Below are 12,277 nucleotides of genomic sequence, written 5' to 3' on the forward strand. Positions count from 1 at the left end.
GATGGGGCATGGTTGAGGGTGAGTGGTGCTGAGTGAGCTTCAGGTGTTGAGTGAGCTTCAGAACGTTGGAGGTGGGAATTATTTATATAGATTAGCATTTGTATAGCGCTACCAGACACACGCAGCGCTGAACACCTGACACAGAGAGACAGTCCCTGCTCAATAGAGCTTAAAATCTTGCTTGTACCTGGATTACTCTCTCGCCTGCTGCCTGTCTGTTGAACATTGCTTGTACCTGGATTACTCTGTCGCCTGCTGCCTGCCTGTTGAACACTACTTGTACCTGGATTACTTTTTGCCTGTTGCCTGCCTGTTGGACATTGCTTGTACCAGGACCATTCCCTTCCGCTCCCCTCCAGCTGGTTCCTCAGCACCCCTCTTCTCAGTTTCCCACACAAGTCCTGCCGGCCAGCCGCACCTGGGGGCTCAACCTCCGGGGAACGGCGGTCACCGCAGGTGAACCTCGGGGTTGCTCGGCCGCCAAGCAGAGTGCAGGGGCATGTCATCGCACTCAGCAGTGCTCCACTTGGAACAAGAACTCACAAGTTTGACATCTAGAGAATAAAAATTACATCCCTATTTAAACCTCTCTGTGCTTCGTAATTTTAGAGTGATACCTGAAGACATTTCTAAGTTATTGTGGTTTGGGAACACATGTAAGTTACCTACACTGCCAACCTCTCTTCGGACAGAAGTGAGGCTGAAACAATCCTCAGGAAATAATCAGACAAGCAAACACCCAAAAGAACCGCTGCCTTATTCCTTGGAGCAAAGTCACAGAGAAGGGCATTGTTTAATCTCATTTTATTGACATATCATGAAGAGAAAATTTTAAATTCAATATTTCAGGACTCAGGACACACAAGCCATACAGATTAATTAATTATTTCTTTCTATGTTTTTACATTTAAATCTACTCAACAGCTCAAAATCATCTTTACTCCTTAGAAACACTTTGGAGAGAGAAAAAACTCAGATCAGTGCAAATCCTTGGTGTGTCCATTTACCTCACCTGGTGATGCAGTGCCCATGTATCATGCCATTCTGAGTGTTTAAAAGTCTCCTAAAGCATTCTATGATCTTTCTCTGGCAAGTTCTTTGCAAAGCCTTGTCATTTCTTACAGAATATGTCAATTACCCACCCATCTCTCAGCTATACAGTCATTTTTCCATTTGCTTGGTCTTCCAGGAGTTCAGACTCAGTGGTTTATCTTTCTTCTGTTTGCAGAGAATTATTTTCTAACAGCATAGTCATCAATACAAACCAGCTTTTTTGCCTTTTGATAGGCATCTTATTCATACCTAGCAAATCTCTAACAGTTATGAGGTTATGAGACAACTGAGATGGCCAGATAGTGTGGTATTTACTACTCAGACAACTTAAAATGGATCCCCAGAATTTTTGATCTAAATCATGCTGCTGAAAGCAGCCCCACAAATATTTACTGGTTCAAACATTTTTCTCAGTTAACTGATTTGGTAAAGTCTATTCTACAGTCTCTGGGGATTATTTTTGATAGTGTGTTTACTATGGAATCTCAAGTAAATCATTTGGTAAAAAGCAGTTTTTGGACAAATTGCAAACTGAGGATTCGTTCATATATTTCAGATACCGCATTCAGTTTAAGCTTCTCCTTCTTACCTACAAATGCACTCAGTCTGCTGCCCCTCACTACCTCTCTACCCTCATCTCCCCTTACATTCCCGCCCAAAACCTCCGTTCACAGGACAAATCCCTCCTCTCATTACCCTTCTCCACCACCGCCAGCTCCAGGCTCCGCTCATTTTGCCTCGCCTCACCCTATGCTTGGAACAACCTTCCCGAGTCCTTACGCCAAGCCCCCCCCCCTGTCCGTCTTTAAGTCTTTGCTTAAAGCCCACCTCTTCAATGCTGCGTTCGGCACCTAACTCTTACCTTTCAGGAATTCCAGACTGCCCCAATTTGTCTGCCCCTATCGGTCTGCCCCTATCGGTCTGAGCAGGGATTGTCCTTCTATGTTAAATTGTACAGCGATGCGTAACCCTAGTAGCGCTTTAGAAATGTTAAGTAGTAGTAGTAGTATATATTTCACAAGATAAATTTAGACTAGGCATTTTTGATATTAAGTAAATTGGATTACTGTCATATAGTTTATCTAATAATTCCTAAATACGTGATGAAGAGACTACAAACCGTGCAGAACATTGCCCTTAAAAAATGTGATAGGGTTACTTCTTTCTTCGTTCAGCTACACTGGCTCCCCACTGAAGCTACAATTTTGCATAAATTGTACTGTGTGTTATTTAAGATCATTCATGCACACGGCACCTTACTATGGAATCCTTTTACAAAGCTGTGGTGCAGATTCCTGGTGCGGTAAATGCAACAAAGCCCATTCAATTTCTATGGGCTTCGTCGCAGTGGCGTTCCTAGCGTGGATGGCACCCGGGGCGGATTGCCGATGCGCCCCCCCCTTGGGTGCAGCGCCCCCCCCCCCCCCACCTGCGAAATGACACCTTCCCCCCTCCCCGGTGAAATGACACCCCCCCGGGTGCATGCCGCTGGGGGGGGGTGCCACGGCGCACGCCTGTGGGCTCCGACTTTGCGAACTTTGCGCGTTCGCTGCAGCTCCCTCTGCCCCGGAACAGGAAGTCATTTGCCATGCGGGAATCAGTACCACAGTTTTGTAAAAGGAGCCCAATATGTCCAACCTAATTAGTAGATTTTCTTCTAATAGAAGAAGGACTGGCCATAACATCTGAAGCTGTCATAGAGGCTGGCATCTACTGTTTCTTTCACATCTTTGGGGGGGTGGGAGGGTGTCAGTGACCACATGAGGAGTAAGGGCAATGTCATTAATCCCTCCAGTGGTCATCTCATCATTTAGGGCAGTGTTCAGCAAGTCCAGTCCTGGAGTACCCCTTACCAGTCAGGTTTTCAGGATATCCACAATGAATATGCATGAACTTGGATTTGCATACACTGCCTTCATTATATGCAAATCTCTTTCATGCATATTCATTGTGGATATCCTGAAAACCTAACTGGCAAGGGTTACTCCAGGACCGGACTTGGGAAAACACTGATTTAGGGCACCTTTTTGTGACTTAGGCATGATTGAACGAGGTCTGGATGTTTTTGCCTTGTTCGATTATGGCAGAAAAATGTCCAAGTTTTGAGAACATCCAAGCCCCACCCCCACCATGCCTCCTTGTGATTTGGACACACTGCAGAGAAAAACATCTCAAATTCAAGTTTCAAAAATCACGATTTGGACATTTTTCAGGGAAAAACATCCAAATGCCACTTATGCTGTTTCTGAGATGTTTTTCTTCCCTAAACACAATCATAGATAGATAGATAGATAGATAGATAAGACTCTACATTTATATGAATGTGATACCCGGGCTTGCTATTGTAACTATAAAATATTCCCACTGTGCCCTCGATGTCTGCAGGGAATACGATTTTTAGTTCCTGTATATAATGTCTAGAGTCAAAAATAAGAATACATCTCTGCTCTGTATTTTGTATTTATAATTAAGTTGGACGAATAGTAATAGTTATTTACTTTTTTCCATTCTCAAGGTATGCTAGTTATTTCTCGGCCCAAATGTGTTGCACCTGAGGCAAAGGAGAATGACTTGATTTACTCAAGATCACAAAATGTATCAGTAGAAAAAGCACTAATCTACTGCTCCGCTATATATCCACCTTACAGTTGATACATTATGGATACCATTGAATAAATATGGCAGTGTTTTTCAACTGGTGTGCCATGGCTGCTCTCCAACTGTGCCACTGAGTCTGAAGGGATCCCATGGGCATAGGCATCAGTATGGGGTGGAACGGGGTGGCACGCACCTCCCCCCAAAATTTCCTTGCCACCCCTTTGTCATCCTAAAATTCCCCTGGCAGTCAAGCATCACCTCCTTACCTGGCAGTCCAGCATAATTTTCCTACCTCCCTCTGCTCTGATGGGCCTCCAATCTTGGGGCCTCTTTTACAGAGCCACACTACCAATTCTCAGTGCAGCAAATGAGAGGAAGCCCAATCAATTCCTATGGGCTTCTCGTTTGCCATGTGGGAATCACTAGCACAGCTTTGTAAAAGAAGCCTTTGGAGCATTAGCTGGCACTGCCAGCAGTGATTGCAGGCTCTCTCTTCAGCCAGCCCCAGGGTCCTTCCTTCTGTCGCAACTTCCTGTTGCCACATGGTAAGCATCTGTCAGAAGGAAAGCTGCAGGCCAGCCGGAGGTAGCTAAATATAATCACTGCTGGCACTGCCGGCCCATGCTATAAATCTGTAGGCCCACAGGAAGGTGGGGGGGGGGCAATAAGAGGTAGGAAGGCATGCTGGACCCATATAAGGGAACAGGAGGAGCGAGAAACTACACATGAGTGGAAGGGAGAGGGGAAAATTCTGCACATTGATGGAAGGAAGAGGGGCGAAATATACATGGAAGAGAAGGGAAGTGGGTATTCCACATAGATGTGTTGTGAGGCCAGCCTGGTGCATTCTTGTGTGTGGATTCCCTTTACCTTTGAGAGCTGTGTTTTACAGCCTTGTTTATTCCTATATAGCAGTTCCCTTTATCCCTGTATGTTGTGAGGTTAGCATTGTGTATTCTTGGGTGACTTTTCCTTTCCCTTGTGTGCTGTATGGTACAGCCTAGAGTGTTCTCTTGTGTGGCTTCCTTTATCCTTGACTGCCGGTGGCACAGCCTTGTGTTTCCTATAGGAATGTCTGTTAGTCCCTTTTCCCTTGTGTTCTTAGCTAGCGCTGTGTGCATTGCTGGTGCTCCTTCCCCTTTGGACCCCTCATTGTTCTTTCTCCCCTCCCCATCCCAGTGTATGACTTGGTTCCTGTTCGGCCATGAGGCCCACATGCTTGGACTCTGTGCGAATGGGTTTCCAATAGGCCGTGAGGCCCACCTGAATGCTCTATCTCCTATTTTCTGGTGGTGCTAGTTGGTTGTTGTGTGTGTGTGTGCAGGGCTTGGTGGCTGGGGTGGTGCGTAGGGCCTGTTCAGTCTACCCTAGGCCTTGGCCAAAACCCTATACTAGACCTCGGCCTGGGCTCAAGGGCTCACGACCAGATTAACACTGACCCTGTAACTAAAGTAAATGATTGTGCTTTTATGTGGTGTCTGTGCGGGAATCTGTAATAGTCCATCTTGTTCCATTTTCCCAGTAACAGGTATATTGGTGTTCTAATTCTAATGTATTTCAGTACCATAATTAAATGAAATAATTGCTTCTGAAGGTTACAGATATGGGTAGGGATAGAGTAGATCTTAGTGGGAATAGGCGGGCATGGGTTAGATTCTAGCGGTGTGCCTTGACAATGTTTGCGCCTCGTAACTGTGCCACTAGATGAAAACGGTTGAAAATCACTGAAATATGGGGTTATTTCTCTCAGGTTCAAATAATTCTCACCTATCAGAACATCAGATTAAACCACCGCTGATCCCCTGGATTCACTCCTTTGATATTCATAAAGTGTAATAATTACAATAAGAGGAAAGATGTGCACAGGCAATATTTTCAGTCTGGGGTTTTCCCCCGATTTTCAGATTTGTTTTTTCTGATCATTTCACACATTCATACTTGAATAAGCCGACAGAGGTTAATTTAGAGCCGAATACTCAGTGCCAGATCGTATCCAGGCAACTGAATATTAGGACAGCGGCTACAGCCGAACATTATGCCAGGACAGTGCCTGCAGCAATTAGAGAAGATATTTAGCTGCACTGTTGGTTAAGTACCATTGAATATCCCATCCTGACATATTCAGCGCAATTTGAGTGGGCAGGAGCCTCTCCCTCACAGTTAAATCAGTTTGAATATTTGGCCAAATATTTTAAAGCACATTAGATCATGTGTAAATAGACTTAGTGCATGCTAATATACCCAGTGTACCTGAATGTAACTCACCTTGAGCTACAACTGAAAAGGTGTGAGCAAAATCTAAATAAATAATTCATAGGTTAACATGTTAAATAGATTCAACGTGCACTACATTTGTACAGTACATTAACTAACTGAGGAGATCTTTTATGAAGCGGCAGTAAACCCAATGCGGGCTTACCGCTCATTAATCTGGAACTAAAACAGCAGCCTGGTGGTAGTTCCCACCTCCAGCGTGTACCACTTCCGGCGCTACAACATTTTTGTACTGCTGGTGTTTACCCGGCAGTAATCGGGCAGTGACACGTGCTGCCCTGTTAACCGCCAGGTTAGCATGGGAGCCCTTATGTCCCTCCCCCCCCCAAAAAAAAAATGGCCACGCGGCAAATGGTTCACTTGCCTCATGGTCAATTCGTTAAAAAAAAAAAAAAGACAGCCTTTTACCCGCTTCAGTAAACAGAGGCCTCAGCGCGTGTCAAAAACACAGGCTGATGCCAGAGCAGGCGCCCTTTTACCACAGCTTGATAAAAGGACCCCCAAATGCATGCTCCTGAATGCACAATCCTAAATATTTTGAAATAAATGCGTCTTTTCAGAAAGGATATTTTACAGTATTTAAGTTGGTCAATCAGGGCAAATTGCTGCCAATATATTACTATGCTGAAAAGCTCATGTTACCTTGTATCTCCTTTGGCATGTGTTGTCGAAAGAATGGAGCATGCAGTACATTATTAACAACTTACATATGTAAGAAGTCATGATCTCTTAGACACCCATCAACAAGGCTTTCAAATTAATCACAGTTCAAAATCAATACTGGTATCTATAAATAGTGATATTTGTGTGAGGGTAACCAGTCCAATATGCTGTTTTATTAGAGACTCATTTTTATCATGGATAATTTCAGTTTTGGAAGGTTATTGCCAGACATTGTTGTGGCAGAATAAATATTGCATAACATGCCAAGGAGTAGGTAGGTGGGTCGCCAGGGGAGCAGTCCCTCAAAAGGACTTCCGCCGACGCCTCTTTTTTCATGTAATGTGTTACATTTAAAATAGACGCCGATGCCATCAGCAGTCCGCTCTCCACGTCCCCCAACTCTCAACCTGGGTATGCTTCTGATAACATGGGCCTTTAATTGAGAAATGCTCCAGGGTCAGTTTTGTCCTGTTTGCTGTTTAATATTAACATGGCAACTTGGCTTATCTAATTAGGGCATTTGAGATAGAATGTCATCTCTTCATAAGTGATATTCAAGTGGTTTGCCAGCAGCTAAGAATCGAGTAGAGTCATTGGCTGATGACATACAAGTTAAAACTCAATGTGGAGAAAGTGGAACTACTTTATGTAAGCTGAAGACAGGTATAGTTTATGGTCTGTAGATTTTAATATACTACCTTTCATTACACAATGGCAAAACAATATACAAAAATACAAACTTTGTAAAAGAGAAGGAAAGAAGCTACAAATCATAACAGAAAAGCGCACTGAGAAGTCATTAAGAGAGAGAAATCCAGAAAGCAAAGTTAGATACAGAGACAAAACAGAAAAAGGAAAAACAGGTGAGTTTTAAGTCAGGCTTTGAACATAGGAAAGGAGAGTTGTAGCTGTAGATCTCTGTGAAGAGAATGCCAGTGAAAAGGAGCCAAGCAAAACATTGTTGAGAAGCAGGTTGATTTTAAACGAGCAGAGGAAACAGAGGGAAAATGTAGTCGACGGTCATCAAGGGATTGAAGGGAATGAGTAGGGATATATGGAATTCTGAAAGACAAAACGTAGAGCAGAACCCCAGAGCACACAACTGGGGCATTCAGCACAGCCTACTCATCCACTCTCTTGCTACTACCAAGAAGCAGAAAATGGACTCAGCAGCCACTTGGAATTTGGAATTTATTAAGGCCGCAGCCAAGCATTTTAACATTACATCTCATAAATCGCATTTACATCTGTTGCAAACTGTATAACTTGGATAACATCACAAATCATTGCCAACCCCTGGGTACACAGCTTTTCATTCCCCTCGTGTTTTAGCACGCTTCCGGTTGTGCCGTCTAAGCACACCCCCCCTCCTATGCGGGCTGTTACTTATAGCACCCACTGATTAAGGTGCCTCCCGTTTAAGGACGCACCCCGCATAAGCTCTTGGCCTTCCGGCCGTTCAAGCCAGGAGACAATGTAATCAAAGTAAATGAACTGCGACCTGCCCCCCTGTGGGCATAACAATTCAAAATCATCTTGGACGTAATATTTGAGCAATTATTCCCCAACCACGAAGGACTATTATGTGCTGATATGCTGTGTACCCTCCATAGTCTTACATGATCCCTGTCCCTTACCGCCCAGCTGCGACAGGTGTGCCCTAAACCCTGGGTGGGTGGGTCGGGTCAGCTCCTTTGCCTTGCCGCTGCCCGCTCATAATGACCCCTCCTTACCTGTTGGGTTCCCCTTTATGCTTTCCCTCCCCCTCCTCCCCCCTTCCCCCCCCTGCCTTTCCTTAACCCTTTCCTTACCGCTGGCCTACAGCCCAGTTGTGTCCGGCCTCCCTAGTCGGATTGGCCTCTTTCTTTACTTTGTATGTAAGGGTATTCAGTTTGCATTTTGTTTGGATGATGTTATTTGTGTAAACAACATTAAATCCACTTTATGCAAATAAAACCTCCAAAACAATGCCCAAACTTGTTTACATTGATTAAAATATTTGTATATAATTTATTCAAAAATTTTACATGCATTTATTTGGTTGTTTTAGAAATGTCCAAAAATAGGCTAAAACACCCAAAAACAATTATAAAATTTACCGATTTCTTTTTCCATGCAGAGCCCAAATATTTAGTTACAGATACCAGGACATCTATATTGGTAGTTGCTTTTAATGATGTTTTATTATCAACTGGTATGTAGTTTTATCATTGGAGACCACTAAAGGATCTTGGTTATGAGTGATATATCAAGTTGGATAGATAAATTAAGAGATGAATGAAATTCATTATCTTCTCATTGAAATTGACCACACTGTACATAAAATAGCCTCAAGGGACCATGGATGCATCAGGCCCTTCTACCTGTCTATAAGGCAAAATTCTACTGTTGTCCATGATCCAAGCAATACGAAACATCTTGTACAATGTTAAGCCATAGACTAGAAATTTCAGAAAGCCTTCCCTTCCAGAAGAGATTATTTACTAGACAGGTGATGAAATCATAGAATATTTATCTGTGTAAAAGGTCCTGATTGCAATGTAAAATAATAATTCTACATATTTACAGGGGGGAGGGAGAAGAGATTGGTGGCTTTAATAATTCAGGAGCCCTTTTACTAAGCTGTGGAAAGCACAAGTGTGTGCTTACCACAGCTTAAAATGGCTTGCTGCAGAACACGCTCAGGTGTCCCGTGGTAAGTTCCAAGTCTGCATACTAACAGTTTTTTCGGTGTTTTTGTTGGAGGGGATGTGTCAGGGGGCAGAGAGTGGGTATTCCTGTGCTAATCAGTTAGGGATCCTATTACTAAGCTGTGGTAGCAGCGAGGGCCATTTTTCCTGTGTGCCAGGGCCCTTTTTACCGCAGCGGGTAAAAAGCCCCCTCCCCCCCTAAAAAAAATATGGCCATGCAGCAAGATAACTCTTACCACATGGCCATGCAGCAGGGAGCACTTACCGCCACCCATTAAGGTAGCGGTAAGGGCTCCAGCAGTAACCAGGCAACGGGCAGTGATGACTGATTACTGCCAGATTAGCACCACTGTAGAAAAAAATGTTGTTGCACTCAAGCCAGGACTACCTCTGGTGGCCACATTAGGCCAGCAGTAGTTCTGATGTAGCATGCGGTAAGTCTGCATTGGGCTTACTCTGACACATCGTAAAAGGGCTCCTTAGTGCTACCCACTAACTGGTTGGTGCAGGATTGCCACATAAGCCCTTACCTCCTACAAAATTGGTATCAATAAGTGATCCCACAGTACTATTTTTTAACGGTCATTAATAGACAAAATAGAAAATCGTCCATTTTCCAGCTGTGAAAACAATGGCTTTAATGAACCGGGAGAAATGCGGTAAGGTCACTTTTTACCTCATCTTAGTAAAAGGACTCCTCAGTTAAGACTGATGCTGATCCAGGTCCCTAAGACCATTGTGGAGGTCTTTTACCAAGTGGCAGTAAGCCCAAAGCAGGCTTACAGCTCATTAAACCAGATGTACCGCTGGGCTACCACAGCAGCCTGGCAGTAGCTCCCACGCCCAGCACGCACTATTTCCGGCACTACAAAAATATTTTTTTTATTTTTGTAGCACCAGTATTTACCCAGCGGTAATCGGGCAGTGCTGTGCGCTGCCCAGTTACTGCTGGGTTAGTACTGGAGCCCTTACCGGAATGGGTGGCAGTAAGTGCTCCCACCCAAAATGGCCGCATGGCAAGTGCTTCACAGCCATTTCTTTTTTTAAAAAAACAGCCTTTTAACTGCTGCGGTAAGAGAGGGCCTAGCGCACGTAAAAAAGACGTGCTAATGCCAACGCAGGCCCCCTTTTGACACAGCTTAGTAAAAAGACCCCTGTATTTGTGATCAAGGAGCAATTTGTCTTTGCTGTACTACAAAATAACTCCAGAAGCACAATGGGTGGGGAAGGATGCTCAGCTTCCTCCCTACATTATTTTTTAGTGTTGCTGGACAGTTAGGCTGAACCCGTGATATTCTAGTCATCTTTTATTTAAACTATCTCCAAGGGGTACTTAAGCATTGCCTTGTTTTAATCCTATACTTTTTCATTGTCCGTTTTAGGAAAAAGATCTCATTCTGACCTTTAATGTGTCAATGCATCGTTCCTGGTGGATGGAGAATGGACCAGGCTGTGCAGTGACATCAGTGACCCCTGTCCCCGATTGGGCACCTGAAGACCATCGTTATATTACTGTCTCAGGGTGTTTGCTTGAGTATCAGTATATAGAAGTGGCGCACTGTTCTCTTCAGATCATCTTTGCAGTAAGTTCAGGATTTTTGATTGCGCAAATACTACACAGTGGACTTGCACTGATTAGGCATTCCGCTTTATTCTTTTTTGTATTGTAGAGCCCAATCAAGGACTCATTTTGGGATGGGGTCATTTGGTAACAGCAGTGGCATAGCTACGTGGGGCCTGGAGGGGCCTGGGCCCCCGTAGATTTGGCCCTGGATCCCCTCTACTGCCGATCCGTCCGACCCCCCTCCCGCTGTCAACCCGCCGTCGCCTGCCTTTGCTGGCAGGGGGTGGGGTCAGAAACAGAAGGAAGCCTTTTGCGAGAAGAAGAGGACCTCGGCTGGCGAGGGTTGGAGTCCCCCGCCAGCAAAGGCAGGCGGCAGGAGGGGGGTCGAGAGGGTCGGCAGGGGGGGCAAAGTCAGCAATGGCGGGGGCAATGGTGCCCCCTCACCCCGGGCTCTGGACCCCCCTCCCGCCGAAGTCTGGCTACTCCCCTGGGTAACAGTGTACACTAATGTTAGTAAATGATACTGTTGGTGAATTTGGGGGCCAATGTATAAAATTGCAAGCATTAATGAGTGTCAAGTTTAACAGAATATCGATGCTGAGGAATTGAGATGTAAATTATTCAAATTAACTCTTTACCTATTAGTGCTGCAAAAAGAAATGCACATAAAATTGTACTAGATTTAATTCAAACCTAGGGGGTCTTTACAAAGCAACAGTAAGCCCAATGTGGGCTTACCGCACGCTAAAATGGAACCACTGCTAGCCTAACATGGCTGCCGGCAGTAATTCTGGCTGGAACATGCGCCATTTCTGGTGCTCTGGGAATTTTGTTTCCCGGGCACGGTGCTAACCAGGTGGTAATCAGGTACCACCATGCGCTGCCCGGTTACTACTGGGTTATTGCTAGACAGTGGCGTAGCAAGGGCATGGCGGTGGAGGTGGTCCGCCCCGGACGCACGCTGCTGGAGGGTGCAGAGAGCAGCTGCGCACCTGTCGGCTCCGCTGGTTCCCTGCTCCCTCTGCCCCGGAACAGGTTACTTCCTTTTCCGGGGGAAAGAGGGAGCCAGCGGAGCCGACAGGCGCATGGCTGCTCTCTGCACCCTCCAGGAGCCAAGAATGCACCTGGGGGGGCTTGATGCGCCGGGGAGGGGAGTGTCATTGCGCCGGGGGGTGTCGTGCTGCTCCCTGGGGGGAGCGCTGCTGCACCCGGGGGGGGGGGGGGTGCGCAGCGGCGATCCACCCCAGGTGGCAGCCAACCTAGGATCGCCACTGCTGCTAGAGCCCTTACCGCCACCTCAATGGGTGGCGGTAATTGCTCCCCGCCGTATAGCCATGCTGTAAGGGTTATCTTACTGTGTGACCATTTTTGGAGGAGGGGGGCCTTTTTACCCACTGTGGTAAAAAGGGCCCTGACATGCAAGAAAAATGGCCCC

At 45.5% G+C, this 12,277-nt stretch overlaps 1 protein-coding gene across 1 annotated transcript in view; it reads left to right on the forward strand.

Annotated features, from left to right (window-relative positions):
* NKAIN2 (sodium/potassium transporting ATPase interacting 2) overlaps positions 1-12,277 on the forward strand; it is a 716,137-nt gene that overhangs the window by 431,750 nt on the left and 272,110 nt on the right. Inside the window, exon 4 of the mRNA XM_030195117.1 lies at positions 10,661-10,861. Coding sequence (XP_030050977.1) covers positions 10,661-10,861 — 201 coding nt within the window. The remainder of the gene's footprint in view (positions 1-10,660; positions 10,862-12,277) is intronic.

This window comes from Microcaecilia unicolor, chromosome 3 (assembly GCF_901765095.1).
Source record: "Microcaecilia unicolor chromosome 3, aMicUni1.1, whole genome shotgun sequence".
Taxonomy (NCBI): Eukaryota; Metazoa; Chordata; class Amphibia; order Gymnophiona; family Siphonopidae; genus Microcaecilia; species Microcaecilia unicolor.